The 25,610-nt window shown below is 44.3% G+C and overlaps 1 protein-coding gene across 1 annotated transcript in view; it reads right to left on the reverse strand.

Annotated features, from left to right (window-relative positions):
* Positions 1 to 25,610, reverse strand: part of LOC147606821 (uncharacterized) — a 200,344-nt gene that overhangs the window by 109,038 nt on the left and 65,696 nt on the right. The window contains exons 9-10 of the mRNA XM_086791117.1: positions 14,218 to 14,304; positions 13,881 to 13,939 (exon numbers count right to left, since the gene is read on the reverse strand). Of these exons, the coding sequence (XP_086647243.1) occupies positions 13,881 to 13,939; positions 14,218 to 14,304 (146 nt within the window). The remainder of the gene's footprint in view (positions 1 to 13,880; positions 13,940 to 14,217; positions 14,305 to 25,610) is intronic.

Consider the following 25,610-nt stretch of genomic DNA (forward strand, 5'->3'; position numbering starts at 1 on the left):
AAATACAGAATCGATTTGAGTTGCCATTTGGTCTAGGAGGGCGTACAACCTTTCCTAGAGATGCTGCAATTTTAGGTAACAAGGAGGCCAAACATTGGGGGAACTCCACCACTTCTACCCAAACAAGACAGCGATGCTTAATCAAAGCCTGATAGTCTCTGGTGGGGGACCATGGCAATACATGAACCATCTGTTGTCCATAGAAGAGAGGGGAGTGCTCTAAAAGCGTTTGCTTATGGTGCTCATCCACCATAATGACCTCAAAGAAACCTCTTGCCACATAGTGGACTTTGCGAACAAAACAACCACCCAATGTCCGTGTCAACCAATTCCCGACATCAGCAGCAGCAGGCATCCTGCCTGGAAAAAAAATAATCTCAGCATGCTTCGCATATTCTCGAATGGGATCTATGATTTCATCCACATCCACTGCAAGTCCCACCATAGGAACAGGATCTTTCCGATTCTTGCGTGTATCCTGAAATCCTTCATGCATTACCTCATAGATCAGCCCAGCCTCGGGCGTTTCATGCACAGGGTCATCCTGACCTACAGCCTGCTTTTGTTTTTTATGAGCATAATATTTTATAGGAGAAGCCATGATGAGATAATAGGCACTAGGTAAAGTCGGTGCAGAAAGGCGATATCAAGACAGCTGGACAGAGAATCGAGGGCGCTGCAGAGGCACCAGCGAACAGTCTCAGTGGACCCACGAGCAGGGACGGGCACTCCAGAAGCAGAATCCGGCGACCAAAATGCAGAACTGGGCGATTGGGATAATGGCGAGGCAGTCTGCTGAGCAATTTCGGCGATGACGAATTGAAGCTACGAGGGAACCAGGTGCTCACGGGAGCAGCAAACGATGGAGTCGAGTCGAGGCTGATGGACCACGCAGGGTCTCTCACACACACACACACACACACACACCTAGCCTGCACACACTTTTTTTTTGGTAATATCCAGTGCAGTATATTTATATGCTCATAAATTTACAAGATGGGAAGTCTCCGAAGCGGAGAGTATCCCAAATGTCAGAAACATAAAGAGAAAGCTCTAAACAAGAAGCATCCATATCACCCTCATGGCAGGCATCATATAAGGATTGCCGCAATGAGGCTCTGAAGGATTCATATGACTGGTGATTCTGCCGACCCAAGTATGCAAAATTATGCTCACTCCAAATTGTCCAAAGAGCCCAATATCTCACCCAAGAGAAAAATAGCGAGTATTGGGACAAGGACCGCATATATCTGCCAAAAAGCCAGAAATGTTTCCCAAATATGTGACTAGGGAAACGGAGCCGAAGAAAATCTGAAATTCTCCTGAGGAGGATCCTAGAACAAGGGCAGTGCCAAAGCAGATGTAGAACAGTCTCTGAGGGAGCCTGACATCTTAGACATGTGGAAGGTGCAATGTGACGTTTAGCAAGTATGACCCCCACTGACAATGTGCCTGTCAAACATCTCCAAAGAAAAAGTCTTTGTTTCAATGGCATTTTACACTTCCACAACATCCGGAGATTCTTCCGCCACCATGAGAGGGGCTTCCTTATATGCCACAGAGAATTAGCATGTTGATGAATCCATGGGGCAGGCTGAAGAAGCCTGTAGGCTTTGATGGAGGTTAAGGCAGGAAGGGGAATAGGATGAATGCATGTAGTAGATGGCTGCAATTGCCAATCCATAAGCATGTCTGTGTCAGCCACCACGGGTGGAATAGGTAAAAAGGGATGCAATAAATCAGCAATTTTCTTCCATATCAACCTATGATGCATTCCCAATGCATAGGTAGCAGTGGCCCGGGGAAAGGATAAGACATATCCCCGATCATCTACCACATCATGTATGTACCTAATTCCCAATTTCATAAGATTGTATGCCCGAACAGGTTCCTGTAAAGCTAGTGGAGTGTCAAAGACGGCACTCCAATGAATACTTTCTTTCCTCATCGAGTTTGTCTCCAAGCAATTATCAGGAGCCCATTTGACCTTAGACAGGACTTGTTTCCAATCAAGTATGAGGGCAGTAGAGAAAGGACAACCAGGTATCCTCCCTACAAATCTCCCAATCACAACCTCCCAATGATACGTAAGCACAAGTCCTCATGTTGACACACATGGATGCTAACATACACGTCCATGGCTGCTGTTGACGGAAGAAAGTATGCAACATTGTAGCCTTCCTTGCAAGTACATGATATTTTATATTGAGGACATGAAGTCCACCATGCATCCTTGGGGAGCACACCATTTCCATCTTCATCAGTCTCAATGCTTTTACAGCAGTTTTTGTCTTCCATAAAATCTCCATAGCTTGAGACATAAAAGCTGAAATATCCCTGGAGGACCAATGCAGCAAGGGCAAATAGAACTGGACATAGGACATCACAGTGGATTGTACTATTCTGAGCCTGACATGAAGAGGCCAAGTAGAAATCTTCCAGTATTCCAGTTTATGTTGAAGTCTCTGGAAAATCCATTTTAACTGCTGCTTTCTGGTGATATGCCATCCTATGGGATATCCCAAATGCCTGACAATATCTCTGGAATGCACCACCAGACCAGTCATCTGTCCTATGCTTGTAAGATGATCAAGATACATCAAAAGAGGATGGGTCGCAATGGCATAGAAGAGGGCACTGAGAGGGCAGCCCTGTCTAACTGATCGACCCAATATTCATGACCGAGACAGATGGCGCCCAAGAATGCACTGAGCAGTAGAGCCAGAATAAAGCCAATAAACAGCATTTGCCATCTTGGGACCAAAGCCCAACTTCGTCATGATCTGAGAGATAAAATCCCATTGAACATTGTCAAATGCCTTAGCAATATCCACCTGCAATATAAGCACATCTTGATGCGAATACTTAGCATATTCAATTGCAGTCAAGGCATTGGATATATTGTCATGGATTTGTCTTCGCGGCACAAAACCATACTGATGAGGATGAAGTCCTGCATGCAGTATCCTGTGAAGCCTATGTACAATCATTTTGGCAATAAGTCTGTAAAGTACAGGCATCAAAGTAATAGGCCTCCAATCTGATATATGATCACACAGATGTTTTTTGGGGACAAGCTTGACTATACCATGTTTCCAAGAGTGCGGCAACTAATTTTCTTGCCAGGCCACATTGATCATTCACAAAAAAACCTCTTTCAAATCATCCCAAAAAGAAATATAAAATTCCACTGTAAGGCCATCCCAGCCAGGGGACTTGTATTTGCTGAGGTGGAACAACGCATTATCAAGTTCTATGTCAGTAAAAGGCCTCTCCAAGGTAAGAGCATCATCCATTTCAACTATTGCAGAAACATATTGAAGAAATTCAGTCCTGGCATCAGTCACTTGATTTGATGGGGAACCAGGAGCAGAAAACAATTTTTGGAAATAATTGTGGCATTCGTCTTGCAGATCAGAGAAAGAGTGAGTCCAAGAGCCATCCAGTTTCCTAAGCCTTAGACATGAATTTTTATTTCGAGTAGCATGCAAGCCCTGGAAAAAGGATTTTGAAGAGCAGCCCTTATCCATGAGGGGCTTCATTCTTGCCCTAATCTGCCATTTGTGCAATTTCCTCTGATCATTAACAGTAAGTTTAAATTGTGCATGTGAAAGGGAATCCTTTTCTGAATCAAAGAGTGGCCTCGACTGAGAAAATTCAGTCAAATGTTGTGCTGTCCTTTTTGCCCATTTAACCTCATTCCTCCATTTTGTCATGTGCCATTTGCCATACTCCCTAATGACATTCTGAATACGAGAGACGAAGCTGTCCCAAGCATAATTCATGTCCTCCTGGGCATGAACTGGCAAAGGATGAATGGCAAATCTGATCATTTGCTGAAAGTTGTGATGTTGGAAATAAGCCCGATTAACATGCAATAATCTACTGGAGAGAAATGGCAAATCATCAAGAGGCATGCCAAGCTGCAAATTCATCCACAACGGAGCATGATCTGACAAGCCCAATGAGAAATCTATAAAGAGATGAGGGCTAAAATCTGCAAATTGTTGTGGATAAAACAAATACCATCTGTCAAGCCTTGCCCAATACAGGAGCTAAGCAGAGGGTATAACACCGAGCAAAAAGTGAGTCAAAACAGGGAAGACGTTAAAGTAGTCAAAGAAGATACACTCTCACACACACACTTTTTTTTGTAAAGCTTCATGTCATTAATTACAGGTGGGAAACCTCAAAACGAGGAAAACCCACTAAAAAGACCATATACAAGGGTGACTATTAGAGTGTTCACTATGTTCAGTGTGAACATAGTTTAACATCTAAAAACAATCTGTAAAAAGAGCATACAGAGCTGAGTCAATCTCATGAAGAGAGAGACAGTCATATAAAGATTGTTGAAGAGAGGAACGGAAGAATGAGTAAGCATCCAAATAAGGCTCAGCAAAAACTATCCTGTTGCGAGACTGCCAAGTAGTCCATAAAGCCCAGTAGCGAACCCAATCAAAGAAGACTTTATAGGATCTAAGGGGTGAAGGGAGAAGACCGAAGATCCAAAAGTATTTCGCAAAGGGTGCCTGTCGGAAGCGGGCTCTCAAACGTGCAGCAATCCGATCCAATAAAGTCTTGGTCAGAGGACAACTCCACAAAAGATGAAAGACTGTCTCTTGAGAAGCACCACAACTATGACAAGTTGAAGGTGCTAAAAGTCGCCTAGCCAAGAAAAGGCCGACTGGCAAGACTCCAATCAAGCATCTCCATAAAAAAAGTCTACTTTTCAAAGGAAGACTGCATTTCCAAAGAGAATGAAGCCGCTGTTTCCACCAAGCCTGACTTTTATGAAGATGCCAAATCTGATTCGCATGTTCTTGAACCCAAGAGGCAGGCAACAAGAGATGATATATCGAATGAACCGAAAGTTTAGCCATTGATAAAGGGCCTCGTGCAGGTCGTTCTCTTCTAAGGCTCCAATCAACCAAACGATCAGAACGATCCAAATCTGCAATTGGTTCAAAAGGAGCAAGAAGCTCTCGAATAAGCTGCCAGATTGATCTATAATGCATCCCCAGACCAAATTTTCTGGCGGCAACCACAAAAGAAAGCACATGGCCACCAGCATCCAAAACATCATCAATAAGATAAACTCCTTTCTTTGAAAGAAAATATGCCTTCCTAGGCTCTTGTAGAGCCACGGGTATATCAAAAGCCTTTGACCAATGAATACTCTCAAGGCGAAGCGAAGAAGATTGCGCATTAAGCCTGGGATTCCAAAAAAGATATTGCGTAACCTGTTTCAAGGCAAAAATTAACTTAGATGAAAGAGGGCAGCCGACAATTTTTCCATCGAAATGGCTGAAAATTGCATCCCAATAAGTAACAGTCCACTTTCCAAAAGCAGGTGAAGACATAGACATACACATATGACCCAACATAATAGCCCATGTCTGGCGCTGATGTACAAATTCCAACAGCAAAGTGGATTTACGAGCAAGCACATGAAAATGAATATTCAATATGTTCAAGCCACCATGTATCTTTGGAGAACACATCTTTGGCATTGACAAAAGACGAAGACCCTTTTCACGATGTTGAGTTTTCCACACAATTGCCATTGCCAGAGACATAAACCGATCTATATCAGCTTTCCTCCACATAATCAATGGAAGAAAGAACTGTATGTAACCATTACAATAGCCTGCACTATCCTGAGACGTACATGAAGAGGCCAAGTGGAAAGCTGCCAATAATCAATTTTGCGATTCAATTTTAGCATAACCCATTGAATCATTTGTGAAGATGATAGCTGCCAACCCAAAGGGTAACCCAAATGACGAACGATATGTCCACCAGGAGGTATTCCACCGGGCCACAATACATGATGCCATTGCTGTACGTTAAGCGCAAGCAAGGTAGACTTATGGAAATTCACTTTCAAACCAGCAGCCAGACCAAAAAGTTCCAAAGCCTCCATTAATCTCTGAAGATCTTGTTGCGTATTCTTGGGCATAAAAAAAGAATCATCAGCATAAGCCTGAGCCAGGAAAGTATGCCCAGCAGGAAGCTGTAAGCCATGCAATTCATCAGTAGCTTGCAAAAATCCAAGTAGCAAAGAAAAGGATGTGTGGCAATAGCAAACAACAAGGAACTAAGCGGACAACCCTGGCGAACTGAACGTCCCAATTTCCAAGAATCCGATAGAGAAGAGCTCAAAATCAAAGAAGCATCACTGTCATTATAGAGCCAATACACAATATTTTGCCCGAAACCAAGATAACTCAAGTCATAGCTATATAGTCCCAATGCACGGAATCAAAAGCTTTCTCGATATCAACCTGCAAAATGAGTACATCCTGCTTAGTGTATTTGGCATATTCAATGGCAATATAAGCATTGGCCAAATATCATTGATTTGCCTGGGAGGCACAAAACCATATTGCGCAGGATGCAAACCATCATGTAAAAATCCTTTAATACGATTTGCCAACATCTTAGTCAGAAGCTTATAGAAGACAGGCATAAGAGTAATGGGCCTCCAATCAGAAAAAGCTTCACAAAGATCCCGTTTAGGGAAAAGCTTAACCAATCCTTCTTTCCAAGAAGTGGTAGTACATCATTTGCCCAAGCTTCATTGATCATATACAGCAATGATTGTTCCAGCGGAGGCCAAAAAGCATGGAAAAATTCCACTGTCAATCCATCCCATCTGGGAGATTTCCATCGACCCATTGAACGTAAAGCATCTTTAAGTTCAATATCAGTGAACGGAGATTCTAATTCCAAAGCATCCCGTGGAGAAATAATGGGCCGAACATGATGCAATAAAGCATAACGAGCATTAAGTATGTTAGATGAAGTAGTTGCCGGTTTAGCAAAAAGAGCTGCAAAATGCTGACTAGCAATATATGAGAGCTCCGACAAAGAATGAGTCCATTGACCATCAGATTTTTTCACCCTTCTGATGCATTCCTTTTGTCTTGAAGCATGTAGATTTTTGAAAAAATCTTTGGAAGAGCAACCCTTATCTATGATAGCTCGATGTCGCGAACGTGTCAACCATTTTTGCAATTTTCTCTGATCATTTAGCATGAGGAAATGCTTAGCCTGCATTAAGGATTCTTGTTCATTAGTATTTAAAACCCGAAACTGAGCAAGATCAGCCATAGATTGACATGTTTCTTTAGCCTGCAAAATCCGATCCCGCAAGTGGGCCATGTAATAACGACCATAATCACAGATCACAGCCTGCATGCGCTGAACAAATTGAAACCAAGCAATGTCAATATCCTCATGCATTTGAAGGGGCAAAGGCTTAATGGCTTGCAAAACCATTTCCTTGAAATCAGCATGCACAAGATAACTGTTGTTTAAAAGCAACAGCCTATGTTTCTGAAGAATAGAGACATCTTGTGGCATATCAAAATAAAGGCCTAACCATAAAGGAGAATGATCAGAGAGTAACATGGAACGATCAATCCATAGTTTGCAAACAAAATCATCGTATTGGTCAGCATGTAACAAGTACCAGCGATCCAGACGTGTCCAGATATGTGGAAAAGCATTGTGATTAAAAGTAAACCCTTGCAGACGAGGGAATACATGCTGCCATAGGTCCAAAATATTGCAGGAAGAGAGCAAATCATTCCATGTTCTGCGTTCAGCTCCAAGCATATGAGTTCTTCCAGTGGAATTAAATTCAGGAGATGGAGCATTATTAAAATCTCCACAACGGAATGCATTATGGAGCCAGGGATAAGCCAACATTTGTGACCATATATTTGCCCTGTCAGCTGAGCTTTGTGGTGCATAAACTGCTGCAAATTCATAAATTTGTCCATACAATAAACATTGAATGACCATCCATCTGCCAGCAGAATCATTGTAGGCCAACATTGGTTGCAGATCATGCTTAACAAGCATAAAAACTCCCGAGTAATGCTGAGTGCCCGCATAAAATATATCATAACCAGCAAAGTGACCTGATTGACCCACTAAGGTATGCTGATTGTGTTCTTGCACACACACCAAATGAGGTTGCATTTTATGTACATAGTGCCAAAACAACCTAAATTTACTAGGATCACAAAGTCCTCTAATATTGTATGAAAGACATTTTATTGGAGCATCAAACATCAAATCTGTACAAAGGTATATACAGTGAACAGCCAGCAAAATCAATGCTGCATAACAACAACTGAATCAGGGAGAGAGCCCTCGCCCTGAATCAAGAGAGACTCATGCATATTCGTATCAACACACATATCCAAAGCATTTACATCGGCATCCATACTCGAGGAAGCACCTCGAACTACATCCGACCATATTCTAGAAAGCATAGTCGATGAAGTGGAAGACTGTGCAATAGTGGCAGATGCAGTCCAATTACATGAAGGAACGGGAGCACGACGAACCATAGTAGCTTTTTTCGGAGTTTTCCATTCAGCCTAAGATATTTTATCTTTTCCTTTATCCTTAGGTTGATTAGGCACTGCCAAAGAAGAAACAACTTGTGGAATAACTTTAGCTTTTCCTTTCTCTTTCTCCTTTTGAGTATTTCGAGTGGCTTGATTTGTTGGTATCTCCTTAACTTGAGTTGGCTGCTCATTCGCTGAAATGGGAGGTACAGCAGATAACGGCGGAGGATGCAGCAGAGAAGGACATTCAGAAGCCATATGCCCAAACTTATGACAAGTGAAACAAGCACCTGCAAAGACTCCCCAATTTAATTTGAAGTAACGTGCACCCATGCCACGCACATTTTCTACTTCAACAGCAATTGCAAGTGGTTGCTCATGGTCCGTATCCCACAAGATGCAAAATCTGTTTTTGTTTCCTGTAGGACGAGGTGCACAAACCACTTTGCCCAGAGTGGCTGCTATACCTGGCAAATGTTCCCTCAAATATTCCGGAAAATCCACGACCTCGACCCAAACAGGACAACGATGCCTAATCAAGGACTGATAGTCCTTGGTCGGGGACCAAGGTAACACATGTACCAACTGTAGACCAAACATAAGGGGAGAAGTTTCAAGCATCTGCTGCTTATATTGACCATCAGACAGTAATACATCATAAAAACCCCTTGCTGCAAAGTGAACTCCATCTACAAAGGGTCCACCTAGAATGGACTGAATCCATTGAGCTACTTCTTGCGCAGAAGGCATTTTACCTGGAAAAAAGAGAATAATCCCTTTCTCTGAGTATCTACGCAGAGGAGACACAATCGTCGGCAATTTAATCTTGTAACTGAAAGGAGGCGGGTCCTTCCATTTGACACAACTGTCTACAAAGTCCTCACATAAAGCCTCATATACAAACTGTGCATCCGACGAATCTTGCTTAATCATGGTGACAGATTCAATTGCAGCATGCTGCCTCTTGTTACTGTCTGCAGCATTATCCCGGCGAGCATAGGTCACAACAGTCTCAGACATAATTGCAAGAGTAAAGTCTGTACAACACTGCTAAACAACCTTTTTTTTTTAAAAAGCTGTATGCTGTATACAGGACCCTTTAAAATTTCTGAAAAGGAAGGCGAAACTGCACGGGGAGAGAGGATGGCGTGCAAAGATCTCAGCGACACACACACTTTTTTTTTCTTTTTTTTTTGTAAAGCTTCATGTCATTAATTACAGGTGGGAAACCTCAAAACGAGGAAAACCCACTAAAAAGACCATATACAAGGGAGACTAGTAGAGTGTTCACTATGTTCAGTGTGAACATAGTTAAACATCTAAAAACAATCTGTAAAAAGAGCATACAGAGATGAGTCAATCTCATGAAGAGAGAGACAGTCATATAAAGATTGCTGAAGAGAGGAACGGAAGAATGAGTAAGCATCCAAATGAGGCCCAGCAAAAACTATCCTGTTGCGAGACTGCCAGGTAGTCCATAAAGCCCAATAACGAACCCAATCAAAGAAGACTTTATAGGATCTAAGGGGTGATGGGAGAAGACCGAAGATCCAAAAGTATTTCCCAAAGGGTGCCTGTCAGAAGCGGGCTCTCAAACGTGCAGCAATCTGATCCAAAAAAGTCCTGGTGAGAGGACAACTCCACAAAAGATGAAAGACTGTCTCTTGAGAAGCACCACAACTATGACAAGTAAAAGGTGCCAAAAGTCGCCTAGCCAAGAAAAGGCCGACTGGCAAGACTCCAATCAAGCATCTCCATAAAAAAAGTCTACTTTTCAAAGAAAGACTGCATTTCCAAAGAGAATGAAGCCGCGGTTTCCACCAAGCCTGACTTTTATGAAGATGCCAAATCTGATTCGCATGTTCTTGAACCCAAGAGGCAGGCAACAAGAGATGATATATCGAATGAACCGAAAGTTTAGCCATTGATAAAGGGCCTCGTGGAGGTTGTTCTCTTCTAAGGCTCCAATCAACCAAACGATCAGAACAATCCAAATCTGCAATTGGTTCAAAAGGAGCAAGAAGCTCTCGAATAAGCTGCCAGATTGTTCTATAATGCATCCCCAGACCAAATTTTCTGGCGGCAACCACAAAAGAAAGCACATGGCCACCAGCATCCAAAACATCATCAATAAGATAAACTCCTTTCTTTGAAAGGAAATATGCCTTCCTAGGCTCACGTAGAGCCAAGGGCACATCAAAAGCCTTTGACCAATGAATACTCTCAAGGCGAAGCGAAGAAAATTGCCCATTAAGCCTGGGATTCCAAAAAAGATATTGCGTAACCTGTTTCCAGGCAGAAATCAACTTAGATGAAAGAGGACAGCCGACAATTTTTCCATCGAAATGGCTGAAAATTGCATCCCAATACGTAACAGCCCACTTTCCAAAAGCAGATGAAGACATAGACATACACATATGACCCAACATAATAGCCCATGGCTGGCGCTGTTGTACAAATTCCAACAGCAAAGTGGATTTACGAGCAAGCACATGAAAATGAATATTCAATATGTTCAAGCCACCATGTTTCTTTGGAGAACACATCTTTGGCATTGACAAAAGACGAAGACCCTTTTTACGATGTTGAGTTTTCCACACAATTGCCATTGCCAGAGACATAAACCGATCTATATCAGCTTTCCTCCACATAATCAATGGAAGAAAGAACTGTATGTAAGCCATTACAATAGCCTGCACTATCCTGAGACGTACATGAAGAGGCCAAGTGGAAAGCTGCCAATAATCAATTTTGCGATTCAATTTTAGCATAACCCATTGAATCATTTGTGAAGATGACAGCTGCCAACCCAAAGGGTAACCCAAATGACGAACAATATGTCCAGCAGGAGGTATTCCACCGGGCCACAATACATGATGCCATTGCTGTACATTAAGCGCAAGCAAGGTAGACTTACGGAAGTTTACTTTCAAACCAGCAGCCAGACCAAAAAGTTCCAAAGCCTCCATTAATCTCTGAAGATCTTGTTGCGTATTCTTGGGCATAAAAAAAGAATCATCAGCATAAGCCTGAGCGAGGAAAGTATGCCCAGCAGGAAGCTGTAAGCCATGCAATTCATCAGTAGCTTGCAAAAAATCCAAGTAGCAAAGAAAAGGATGTGTGGCAATAGCAAACAACAAGGAACTAAGCGGACAACCCTGGCGAACTGAACGTCCCAATTTCCAAGAATCTGATAGAGAAGAGCTCAAAATCAAAGAAGCATCACTGTCATTATAGAGCCAATACACAATATTTTGCCACTTTGCACCAAAACCAAGATAACTCATAGTCATAGCTATATAATCCCAATGCACAGAATCAAAAGCTTTCTCAATATCAACCTGCAAAATGAGTACATCCTGCTTAGTGTATTTGGCATATTCAATGGCAATATAAGCATTAGCCAAATTATCATTGATTTGCCTGTGAGGCACAAAACCATATTGCGCAGGATGCAAACCATCATGTAAAAATCCTTTAATACGATTTGCCAACATCTTAGTCAGAAGCTTATAGATGACGGGCATAAGAGTAATGGGCCTCCAATCAGAAAAAGCTTCACAAAGATCCCGTTTAGGGAAAAGCTTAACCAATCCTTCTTTCCAAGAAGATGGTAGTACATCATTTGCCCAAGCTTCATTGATCATATACAACAATGATTGTTCCAGCTGAGGCCAAAACGCATAGAAAAATTCCACTGTCAATCCATCCCATCCGGGAGATTTCCATCGACCCATTGAACGCAAAGCATCTTTAAGTTCAATATCAGTGAACGGAGATTCTAATTCCAAAGCATCCTGTGGAGAAATAATGGGCCGAACATAATGCAATAAAGCATAACGAGCATTAAGTATATCAGGTGAAGTTGTTGGCGGTTTAGCAAAAAGAGCTACAAAATGCTGACTAGCAATGTACGAGAGCTCCAAGAAAGAATGAGTCCATTGACCATCAGATTTTTTCACCCTTCTGATGCATTCCTTGTGTCTTGAAGCATGTAGATTTTTGAAAAAATCTTTGGAAGAGCAACCCTTATCTATGATAGCTCGATGTCGCGAACGTGTCAACCATTTTTGCAATTTTCTTTGATCATTTAGCATGAGGAAGTGCTTAGCCTGCATTAAAGATTCTTGTTCATTGGTATTTAAAGCCCGAAACTGAACAAGATCAGCCATAGATTGACATGTTTCTTTAGCCTGCAAGATCCGATTCCGCAAGTCGGCCATGTAATAACGACCATAATCACAAATCACAGCCTACATGCGCTGAACAAATTGAAACCAAGCAATGTCAATATCCTCATGCATTTGAAGGGGCAAAGGCTCAATGGCTTGGAAAACCATTTCCTTGAAATCAGCATGCACAAGATAACTGTTGTTTAAAAGCAACAGCCTATGTTTCTGAAGAATAGAAACATCCTGTGGCATATCAAAATAAAGGCCTAACCATAAAGGAGAATGATCAGAGAGTAACATGGAGCGATCAATCCATAGCTTGCAAACAAAATCATCATATTGGTCTGCATGTAACAAGTACCAGCGATCCAGACGTGTCCAGATATGCGGAAAAGCATTGTGATTAAAGGTAAACCCTTGCAGATGAGGAAATACATGTTGCCATAGGTCCAAAATATTGCAGGAAGAGAGCAAATCATTCCATGTTCTGCGTTCAGCTCCAAGCATATGAGTTCTTCCAGTGGAATTAAATTCAGGAGATGGAGCATTATTAAAATCTCCACAAAGGAATGCATTATGGAGCCATGGATAAGCCAACATTTGCGACCATATATTTGCCCTGTCAGCTGAGCTTTGTGGCGTATAAACTGCTGCAAATTCATAAATTTGTCCATTCAGCGACACACACACACACACACACACACACATACACACACAGAGTAGGAGGAGGGAGAGGTGAGATTGCAGGCTCACAGACAGTTGTCACATGCGAGCAGAATCGAAAGGAGACGCAGGCGAGCACAGTCGCAGGAATCGCAGGCGAACAGAGTCGCAGGCTCACAGGCGAGTAGAGTCACAGCTTCGAAGGCAAAGTGAGTCGCAGGCTCACAGGCGAACAAGGTCGCAGGCGATAGGCGAACTGGGTCACAGGCGAGCAGTCGAGCAGGCGAACTTACACACACACCTCACACACCACAGGATTTCACACTATCACTACTTTCAACTCACACACACACACACACACACACACAGACCCACCACCACACACCAACATACATTCTATTCACATCTTCACAATAAGCTGTTGAACAACATACATGGGATTCACACCTAAGCTGTGAATCAACATACACAGGATTGCTATCTTCACATTTAAGCTGCCATTAGGGATCAAGAACACATCAAATTATACACTGCAGTTTGCATAGAAGTCACATGTAAGGTACAATTGGTTGAGACACGCATTGACATAATTTCCAAGTTGAGGGTTCATAATAAAAGTTTTATCTCATCATACATCTTCAAAAACTAAAAATGTACTTAAAGTTTATATGATAATTACGATAAATCATTGCATTTTTTTTGAAGGCCTTCCTCTGCAAGCTGCCTTGCTTCGGCTTCCTACATTTCAATGAAGCACCTTATGTTACCACAAAAACTAGAAAATAAATTTCTGGCGTAGTCAAAAATGTTGGCTATTTTTTGGTTGCTAGTGTTCATATACAGCCAAGAATGTATGTTTTAATTCATTCTCTCTTATCTATATCAACTGTGTAATGTGAATATCATTATAGAGGGCATATCTGAGAATCAGAATTAATGATTAATGAACTAAATTTAACTTAGACCTTTAATTATTGATCCACAAACATAGAATTCAACCTCGTTCCCATTCCTACCCTTTTTTCTGCAGCAACCGCACAGTCCCGTTCCATTGTCCTGGTTGTGAGTGCCGCTTGTAGTTGGGCCATTCTCTCATCCAACTCCTGTGCTCGGGGTGCTTAGTACAGCATTTAGAAAAACTTTTCTTTTTAAACTATGGAATGTTCCTATTATTTTTATGACAAGAAAAAACAAGATACATGATAGGTATATTATGAGATCAAAAAACCCACAACACAATGTCAATTGACGAACTAAGGTATCGAATATGCATGAGCTCCGGTACTCTGCCCAAGCGCTGTCTATGTGCTCCATTTCACCTCCCTTCTCTTCATGCCAACCCCCTTCGGTTCCGCCCGCTTCCCTCCTGCTTCCCTCTGCCCACCTACCTCTTCCTGTTGTGCCTCACTTCCTCCTACCCGCCTCTCTCTACCTCCTGCCCCCTATCTGCCTCCCTTCTGTCCGCCTCTCCTCCCTCCTCCTGTCCGCGTCTCCTCCTCTTGCCCGCCTCCTTCTCTTGCTTCACCTTCCTCCGCCCCTCTCAACGTACCCCCTAATTATGTTCAAGCGATCACATTTAGGTATGAAAAAATTTATCATTACTGTTCAATCAGCCTTTCCAGTGTATATTAGCACTATTGTAATCGTCTTCCACTCCCAAGAGAAAAATCCTTTTCTCCGAAGACCTTACAAGAAGATTTTGATAAAGAAGTCGAGGCAACACTGATTGGAAAGATTGTCAGGTCTCATTTTCAGGGGTTGTCTGGGCCACAAACTGTGTGAGGACTCTCTATGATGTGTATCGTCCCAGTCTCTGTGCCATGAATAGTCTATCTGTGTGTGGCAAAGGCGGTCTCCACCTAGTGCGTATACCTGGTGTAAGTATATCACTGTCTGGAAAAGAGCATCCACTACCAAGGGGGCAGCTCCAAACTCTGCTCTGATGATCTCATGTGGTACCGATGCTTTGCTCCGGATGATCCTGGACAACATCAAGATCTATATCCTCTCTAAATTGTGCCCGTATTTTTGCCCTAAATCTAGTCCCCAAAAAGCTATCCCATAAGATACTGCGGGAGTGACCAAGGTATCAAAGAGCCACATCTTTGTGCTTGGTTCTTGGAAGTGGGCCTGGAAACATTGCCTCTCGATCCTAGCCAAAGTTGCATGCCCTCGTGCCATCTGTGTCTATGCTGCTGGCCTCATTGTGAAGATTGGTCCTGAGAAAGTAATGCCCAGATATAGGAAACTGAAATTCACAACTTTGGTTTTTCCCAGGTTCATCTTAGGTCATGCTCCTCACAAAAAGCCACCAAAGCATCCAAATGCTTCTACAGTCCCTCCTATGAATCTGAAATTAGGACAATGTCATCCGCATAGAGGAGGATGGGTACTAGTGTATCAGCCAGTGTAGATCTAGCCCCTCCCAATCTGTCAATGAAGTTCTCAATCTCATCAACATAGAGTCCAAAGAGAGTGGGTGTAGTGGGCATACTCCTGATCTCCTTTGACACACCTGCGGATTCCCGAACTCTCCCTGTCACCGACTCATATAGTGTTAGTACTCCCCATATCATAGCTGTTGGAACTCAAGCTCCTGGAGTCTCCTGAAAATCGGGACACTATCATAAGCTTTGCGGAATCCACAAAGCAGCAGTACACCTGTCTTCTCTTATGCTTGGCTTCCTCAATAATGGCCCTCAAAGTGAAGATGTGATCTAAGGTGGAAAAGGACCTCCTAAACCCTGCCTGTCCCGTAGCTTATTGTGGCTATGTCTCTCTAAATAAAGAGGGGGGGGGGGGGCACGCTGGAATGCGGAGGCCTAGTCCGAGGTAACTCTTCTCTGGAGCAGCCCAAGATGGGGCACAGGATCCATTGTATGGGTGTCCTCCGCCTCATGGGTCCGGAAGAAGCTGGTGATGGTTGGCTGGAGAGGGAGGGGTCGGGGCAGTCGGGGGCAAAGCTCTCTCAAAGAAGTGTCCCCGTGTCTGCGGAGTTCAAGCACGAAGAGCACTAGGCAACCCTAGTCCAGGAAGTAAATGATCCTGGAGAGTGGACCAAATCCCTCAGGCAATAGACGGTGAAACTTCCTACGGATCTCATAGTATACTAGGCAGTGACATATGTAATGCTCCTCTGTCTCAGCCTCTGTGTAGCATAATCGACAGTTCCTCTCCTCCCTAGGTCTCTGTCCCAGCAGTGAAGACGCGCTCAGCTCTACCTATCTCCACTCTGAGGTAGTGGGATGAGAGAGAGAAAGAAAGAAAGAAAGTTGTATTAACGTCTTCAAAAGGCCAAAATGACCTATGAGACCAAAAGGTTAGAGAGAGAGAGAGAAAGAAAGAAAGAAAGCTGTATTAACGTCTACTAGAGGACGAACTCGACCTATGAGACAAATCAATGTACAACTGTCAATGTCTTCCGGAGAGAGAGAGAGAGTTATATTAAACGCCTTCAAAAGACCCAACGGGTCTATGAGACCAAAAGTGATACAATAGTGTCCATGTAATCTCATCATGGTAGAAAAAGAAACAAAGACTAGAGCTATGAGCTTGGAATGTCAAATTCGAGCCATATAATACAAAGTGGGACCATCATCATCGTACAACCTATGGAGCTAACCCCCCGCGGTAGGGGGATGGGGCCGTCAAGGATATCGAGCATGGGATTAGCATGTAGAAGGCTCTGCAGATTGTCGTGGCTCTGTGCCTCTCCAAGATCTCCTCAAGCTAGGGCTGATGTCTGTGTTGCTGGCGAGAGAGAGAGAGAAAGAAAGAAAGTTATATTAACGTCTACGGAAGACCCCAAGGGCCTATGAGACCAAAAGTAATACAATGGTACCATGGATATACTGAGCCATGGAAAATTGAAAGAAAAAGTAAAATCAAAACATCTGATAGTACATGTGATCAACAAATGATCCTGTGTAAAGTGAGATATGCTGTGATTAGCTAATGACGATACCCGCCTCGACCAAAACCGATCTGATGGTGGGGTGAATGTCAAGCCTCTCACGAATCCATCTCTGTGTGGTGGAGGGTCCTAATACTCTGGGTCAGCGGCGGCGGCATCTGGCTCGCAGAATGGATCAAGCTCTCTAACTAAGAACTCCTCTGGGACGTGGAGCTGGAGCGTGGGTACAGGTGGTGAGCTCTGATGTCGTAGTAGAGGAATTGTTGTGGGCAGTGGATTCCGATGTGGATGTCCCTATCTTAACGTCTTCAAAAGGCCAAAATGACCTATGAGACCAAAAGCTTACATCATATCCATGAGGTACATCATCCTAGGTACAAAATAGTAATAACGAAAGATAACAAAAATCTAGAACTTTAAAATCTGATCTAGGTACATGAGCAGAGAGCTCTCATATCACCCTAATACATCCCTCATGGGCCGCTGTGACATGGTGCTCAAGGTGGTAAAACTGGGCTGGCGCAAGGTCTTGCGATGATGGCCCGAATCCTCTTGTGGTGGCGTGGCCATGAGTGAGGGCCATGGGGTCTAGGGCATCGAGCTCTGCATAACTCAGTGACTCTGTCGAGTGTCACACCTCTCGGCCGAGCTCTTGCACTAGCCTGTCGTCTGGGTATGATGGGTGGATCGGCCCTTGGAGTGCTGGTATGGAAGAAGTTCGTTTGAGCTCTCTGTGCTGGTCCTCGAGCAAGTACAGCTGATCTGGATCTCACTAAGGACTCCCTGTGTCTACGGAGCTCTAGAAGAAAAAGTCCCAAGCATCTCTGATTTGGGAAGTCCATGATCCTGGAAAGTGGTCCGAACCCAACTCGGAAGAGGCAATGGAGAGAGAGAGATATATATTAAGTGCCTAGAAAAGACCCAATGGGCCTATGAGACCAAAGTGATACAATAATGTCCATGGCATATCTCATCATGGAATGGAAAATAAAACATAAACAAAACATAAACATAGCTATCTCATTGGGGTGATACAAAACTCTCCATGGAAACTCATCATGGAGTACTAGGACCATAGAAACATGAGAGCAACATCAGCTCCCCATAGATGGTATACCAATTTCTAAAATATCAAGCATAGGGCTAATGAGTATGGCCAAGAGGTCTTCCTCAGCTATGTCATTTGGAAAGGTAGCTCGATGGTGGTGGAGCATGTCCTAGATCTGGAGCTCATGAAGGAGAGAGAGAGAGAGAGAGAGAGAGAGAGAGAGAGAGAGAGAGAGAAATAAAATGAAATGATATATTAACGTCTGTAAGAGGCCATAGTGGCCTATGAGACCAAAACTAAGAGTACATCTAAAGTTGGTGTCTCATCAAAGAGAACTAAATGAGACTAAAAAGTACAATAAACTGATTGTCCTACAGTTATAAGAACAGAACTGTAAGACTCCAAGATGATACTGAATAGAAAGTACTGAAAAATACTGAAAAATGTATATCAGGTAGATCCATGTATGCTGATCAGTTGAAGTGTCGCCCTCTCCTTACTTCAAGTACCTCTACCATGGGCCTGTCTAGAATGGAGAGGTCGTAGAAGCGAGGTAGGCGCCTCCGATGCCGAGCAATAATGGCTATGATCTGGCAATGGTGAGGATGCCGTGGTCGGGATCCTGGTGGGCGTGGCCGAGGAGCACGACATAAGATAACTGCTCTATCAGTGGTGACACCCTGGGAGCGTGGTCGGTGCCCTGATGGCCCAATGGAGGAGGTATCAAGTGGGCTGGGTTGCTGGTGCTGGTGCGGAAGAAATCTGCCACGGTCCTCTGTCTAGGTACATCATGGCTCGGCCTCCTGTCTGCCAAGAGTGTCTCTCTGTGTCTCCTGACCTCAAGTAGAAACAATCCCAGGCATCTCTGATCCTCAAACTCCATGACCCTGCGTAACGGCCCAAAACCCTCTCGAAAGAGGCAGTGATATCTCCCTCGGATCTCATAATAGACTATACATCGGCAAATGTAGTGTTCCTCTATCTCTACCTCTTGGTAACAAGCTGACAAATGCGGTCATCCAAGATCTGATGCACATATCGCCCTGTCTCAATCCACAGTTGGTGTGATGAGGTCCGGATCTGTCCAATGGCACAACGTATCCCATGTGATAGGTGTACATCAATGTACGTCGGGCGGGTAATAAAATCATCCAGTGAGAGGTGTAGAAAATGGCTCTTGTAATGACCCATTTTCGTGCCCAAGGGCTCAAGGGGGCTAGTCCATGTCCTCTCTGTGTCCACTCTGATGATATCCATCCTAATCACGCGGTTTTGCTTTGAGTGGGTGAGATCCAAAAATGGACAACCCAGACTGTACTGAAAGGGTGGTAGTGCCTCTATCCGCAAACCATGTAGGTCAAACCATGATCTCATCTGAGCGTACCAACAATGAGTATCTCCATCCTCTGCCAACTGTATGGATGAGGTCAATGCCAATCGGGAGTACCTTTGCTGAGGGAGCTCCCATAGCCGCTGTAAAAAGGTAACTGCCTGGAATAGGGCCTCGGTTACTACTGGTGGGGCACCCAGCTCAGCCCGAACTATCTCATGTGGTACTGATGATTTGCTCCGAATCATGCGGGCAATCATCATAATTAGTGGTCTCTTCATTTGCCTCCATCCCTCATCTGTCCCTCTCTGAGATCTATGATGTATCCTCGGCCCCCAAATTGGAGCTCCGTACAGGAGGGTCGGTGTGACAAGCGTATCAAATAGCCACAATTTGGTGCGTGGCTCCTGAAACTGTATGTGTGCACACTGCCTCTCAAGGGCCCCCAAGGCTGCATGCTTTCAAGCTAATCTAGCTGCTACTACCTCCTTCAGGGAGAAACGCGGTCGTGTGAAAGTAACTCCCAAGTAGACATATGACCTGACGTACTCTACCGGCTCCCCTCGGAAAGTGAACTGAGGCTTTGATCTCGTCACCCATGCCTGTGTGGTGTTAAACACCATAACCTTGGTTTATAAATAGAGAGAGAGAGAAAGAAAGAAAGAAAGAAAGATATATTAAGCGTCTACTTAAGTTCCAATGGGCCTATGAGACCAAAGTGGTACAATAATGTCCATGGCATATCTCATCATGGAATGGAAAATAAAACAGAATGAAAACAAAAATATAGCTATTTGACTGGGGTGATAAAAAAGTGTCCATGGAAACTCGTCATGGAATACTAAAAACATAAAACATGGGAGCAACATCAGCTCCAAGTAGAGTATACCACTCTCCAAAATGTCAAGCATGGGGTTGACGAGTATGGACAAGAGGTCTCCCTCAGCTATGTCACGTGGAAAGGTAGCTCGATGGCGATGGAGCATGTCCAGGATCTGGAGCTGATGAGGTCGAGGGCGTCGGGCACGCTGGAGTGCAGAGGCTCAGTCCAAGGTAACTCCTCTCGGGCAAGGTAGGTCCAGAGCAGCTTGTGGAGGGTCCACAAGATCCACTATGTCGGTGGGAAGAGAGTGATCCTGGACAGTGGACCGAATCCCTCACGAAATAGACAGTGAAACCTCCCGCGGATCTCATAGCATACTGACAGCGGCATATCTAATGCTCCTCCGTCTCAACCTCTGTGTGGCATAGTCGGCAGATCCTCTCCTCTCTGGGTGTCCGTACGAGCTTCCCGGCTCTGAAGATGCGCGCAGCTCCACCTGTCTCCACTCTGAGGCGGTGGGAAGAAACCCGTATCTGGCCAATCGCAATCCGCATGGCATGGAACATGTGAACACTCAAGTAGCCCGGCTGCTGCATGAATCCATCCTCAGTGAGTGTGAGGAAGTGGTCTCTGTAAAAGTGCATCTTCGTGGGGAGCTCCGGGGATGTGATCCATTTGCAATATGTGTAGAAGCTAAGAAGATCTAACCGGGTAACCCGGTTTGTATCCTCGTAAGACAGCCGAAAAAAAGGGGAGTCCAAACTGTACTGAAGGGTGGGTAGGTGGTCCATGCAAAGCCCATATACTGAGAACCAAGTGGAAACTAGTGCATAACATACTCCAGAGTGCCCCTCAAGTGCTAGCTGTCTGGAGGACTACAAGGCAAGCCTCGGGTACCTGTGGGGATCCATGTGACTGATGCGATGAAGGTATGTGACTGTCTGGAAGAGTGCCTCCACTACCATCGGGCTGCAGCAAACTCTGCCTGGATAATCTGGTGTGGGACTGATGGTTTGCTGCGGATCATACGGGAGAACATCATGATTTGGGGCCTCTCAACTCGCTGCCAATCCTTGTTGGGTGGAGTAGACAACGGAAGCAACAGGAGACGGAGGCAAGAAGCAAAGCGTGTTGTAGAAGATCTATTGCTGAAGTTCTGAAAAGTACAAAAGATACACCTAATATGATGAAACCCAAACTGGGTGTCATACGTGTACTAGGTGTCCCAATTGAAACTAGTACTAACTGTACCATAGGTCCTAACTGACAATATCTAGGCCTACAAGGCACATACCAAGGAATGAGTGACACCTATGGATAGCCCATAGAGTGGCCTACAAACCCCCCTCGACGGTATGGGCTGAAGTATCCTGGAAACGTCTCAAGATACCTGAAGACTAAAGGTCATGGTTGCACAAATTCGTCAATATGGATATAGCAACCTATGACTGTACAGAGTAGCAGATCACGTAACAAATGGTACCAAGTGTAAAGCTTGTCGAAAAGCCTCAAACTTTGGTCGCAGGAGAGCCTTCGTGAAGAGATCTGCCAAGTTGTCTTCAGTGGGAATATAAGACAACTGAATGTCACCATCTCACCATCGCTCTCTGACATAGTGGTAATGAACCTCAATGTGTTTCCTGCGAGCATGAAACACAGGATTTCTTGCAATAGCCAAAGCACTCTGACTATCAGTATGAATGACTGTAGGAGTAGTCTGACCAACTAGAAGATCTGCAAGTAGTTTCCGTAGCCAAACACACTCTACTGTAGCTGTGAAAGCTGCCCTATACTCAACCTCACAACTAGATGTGGCAACTGTTGCTTGCTTCTTGCTGAACCAAGAGATGCATCAAGAGCCAAGCATGAAACAATTGCCACTATGGGATCGGCGTGTATCATAGCAACCAGCCCAATCACTATCAATGAACCCATGCATGATAAGTGAAGAATCAGCCTTGTAAAAAAGGCCCAAGTGTTGTGTGCCTTTGATATATCTGAAGCATAGTGACAGGGGGACGGCGGGACGCCCACGTGGGACGTGGGAACGCCGTCCCGATTAACTGCAGGCGCGAGACGGAGGCGGGACGGCCCAGGGGACGGGACGGAGGGGACGTGGCAAGGGGACAGGCGTCCCCGTCGGAGGGGAGGGCGGGACGTTGTCAGCCAGGGACGGGAGACGCCTGCAACGGCGCAACGGCTACAGAAAACTAGCCGTTTTTTTTTCGGGCAACGGCTACTAGCCGTTGGCGGCTGGCCGTTTGAGGCTGGCCGTTTGAGGCTGAGAGAGAGAGAGAGAGAGAGCTGCCATATGCTATATAATGGGCTTATGCTACTCCTCTTCTACTCATTGCTCAAGCCTTCCATGAATGATGATGTACCTCTAGGCTCTCCACCATCTCCCTCTCCTACTCAAGCTTTCCCCTCCACTATCTCCCTCTCCTACTCCACCACCTTCCTCTCCACCCTCTCCTACTCCACCACCTTCCTCTCCACCCTCTCCTACTAGACTACTTCAATCTTCCCTCTACCTCTTCTCCTACTCTACCCTCTAAGCTCTCTCCACCCTCTTCTACTAGACTACTACTAAGTTACTAACTATTCATGGCATCCTCTTCTCGTGCGGGCAGTAGGAGTAGAACGGATGGTTGGTCATGGTGGGATGAGGTCAACTTCGAGCCTCCTACTCATGCGGGGGGTGCACGTCCATGGACATGCAAGCTTTGCCCATATAAGCGTGTGGGTGGGGCCAATAGGGTGAGGGCCGATTTGTTGCATGAGCCCGGTCATGAGGTGAAATTTTGTGAGCGGGTCACACCGGAGATGAGAAAGGAGCTTCTTGCAAAGCTTGCCGCCCATCAAGCTTTGAATGCAAGCCAAAGGGTGCGTGGAGTGGATCCCAACACTTATGTCACTCCAACCCAAACATCAGGTTCTACATCGGGTGGTGGTGCATCTTCATCTACCCCTCTACCACGTCCTCCTCGTGGCACTACTCGTGGCTTCACACAAGCCGCCTTCTCAATGCCGCAACCTAGTCCACCCTCTCTCTCTCGTCGGCAAAGTACTCTTGAGGGGAGTTGGGATCCCAAAAACAAGGAGGAGGTTGATGCCGCGGTGGCCCGCTTCTTATTTCATGACCACATTGCTTTTCGTGTGGCACGGTACGTTGTCGTGAAGTGTGCAGTACAGCCAGGAAAGTACGAAACTTCTAGCTGTGAGAGTGAATGTCAGATCCAACAAGGTATTTCACGTACAAGATTTCCCAAGGAGTATTGAACATCATTATTTCCAATGACAAATACATGTATCCACTTCTCTCAATACATCCTTGAATTCATTCAGATGATTGCACAGAATTGCATAAAATCCCTTTGAACCATTCACATGTGGGCATGATAAAGCTTTCTAATTTTTCCAATATACATGTGGCCAGCTACATCCATTTCATCCAGTGCCCTCAAAACCATTGAATCATGATGCTCTTTTTCACCTGAAAACCTGCCTTAATATTCTAACATCTCACAAGCAAAATTTTGCATTTGGCATAGCTTTGACATACTCATAAATTTCAAATCCATATGAGAAGAAAGTAAGGCAAATTTCCCTCAGCTTCAATGCATTTTTCACCAATCACCGAGCTTCAAATTCTTTTGCCTTTTCCCCATGGTCTCACTATTTATTTCCATTTTCTTTTTGATGTTTCAAACATTCGGTTTTCTCCATTCACATAGAGCAAATTTAAGAGAATAAATAACAAAAGAAAACTCCACTTACGATTTGCACACGTGGATCTTCTAATTTGTTTTTCCAAACATATACAGCTCGCCGATTATGCGAGGGAAAATCATGTGGAGAAGCATCGCTGCAGACGGGTTTGAAAATAATTTTCCCAATAATTACATCATTGAGTAGCTCTAGAATTATACTCTAATTCTAGCACCTACAAAGCATAAACAGAAATTATATTCAAAGAGTTATATTCTCTGGTTAATTCGACGCTGAACTTCGACGCTGCATATATTTTTTTCCTCCTCTCTGCATCGACGTTTCTTTCCGGTTCCTTTTCTCCCTTTTCCCGCGGCCATCTCGGTAGCCCCCCCACCACGTTCTGCCAGCTGTGCATGCCATAAGGAAAGGCTGCGCATTTTCGTTTCCACGCTTTCTAGAAAATTCACCAAAAGCTTTGTTAACCTTAACACTAAGGTTACAAAGCATAACCTTAGCATTAAGGTTAAAGCCTTCAATGCACCTATTGTTTCCCTTTCTTCCATTGTTATGGAATGTTGACCCTATATATATATATATATATATATATATATATATAATCAACTCTTTTCCACCTTTATACCATAGCCTTCCTAAAGGTTTTTCTCATGCTTTAGCTCCATTCAGCATCCTTATTGTGCATATGATTTTGCTATTTAAAGCATACGATCAAGATCCCGACTAATATGCACCATTAAGTTCTCTGTATCAGTGCTAATGTCACAAGCAAAAGCCAGTCCTATCAAGGCACAATATATCTGCTAGCTCCAAAATTCTCCATAAGCATAAAAAAAAATCCTCCACAATTCACACCACACTGTCAAAGGCTTCAAAACCTGGCTCAGCCTCAGCTCATCTTATTGAACCTTATCTACAGTATGAACATATATACTCAAGCATCATATAATGATTCGTCATGGCACTTATCCCCATACATCTGGATGTGTATTTGACGGCCTCACATGCACGGTTTCACATCATAGACGTGCCATGGCACGACAACGTATTTCACTCACATGATTTCATCATCATGTCTCACGAGTCACGATTCACGGGTCACCATTTTGCCATTCTAATAACTTACCCTCTTTTTTTTTGAAATGATAAATAGGTCCGACTACTTCAAAACGATGGTGAAGAAGATTGGCGAGTACGGTCCTCACTACACACCTCCATCCTCCGAAACCTTGCGGACCACTATGCTTGACAAGGAGAAACGCCTTGTTGAGCAAGCGGCGGCAAACACAAAGAGACAATGGGCTCGCAATGGAGTCTCTTTGATTGCAGACGGATGGAGTGACACGCGGAAAAGGTCTATCCATGGCCTTGTGGCATACTCACGGGGGGGAGATGTACTTTGTCTCCTCACATGATGCTTCAGGGACGGGAAAGAGTGCGGATGTACTTGCTGCTGAGTGGAGTAGTGCTGTCGAGATTATCGGCCCCGAATGTGTGATCGGTTTCGTCATCACAGATGGTGAGGCGACAAATAGGGCAGCGGGAGCTATTCTTGAGAGTATGTATCCT

Source organism: Cibotium barometz, chromosome 56, assembly GCF_041138505.1.
Source record: "Cibotium barometz isolate CiBa-2024 chromosome 56, ASM4113850v1, whole genome shotgun sequence".
Lineage (NCBI taxonomy): Eukaryota > Viridiplantae > Streptophyta > Polypodiopsida > Cyatheales > Cibotiaceae > Cibotium > Cibotium barometz.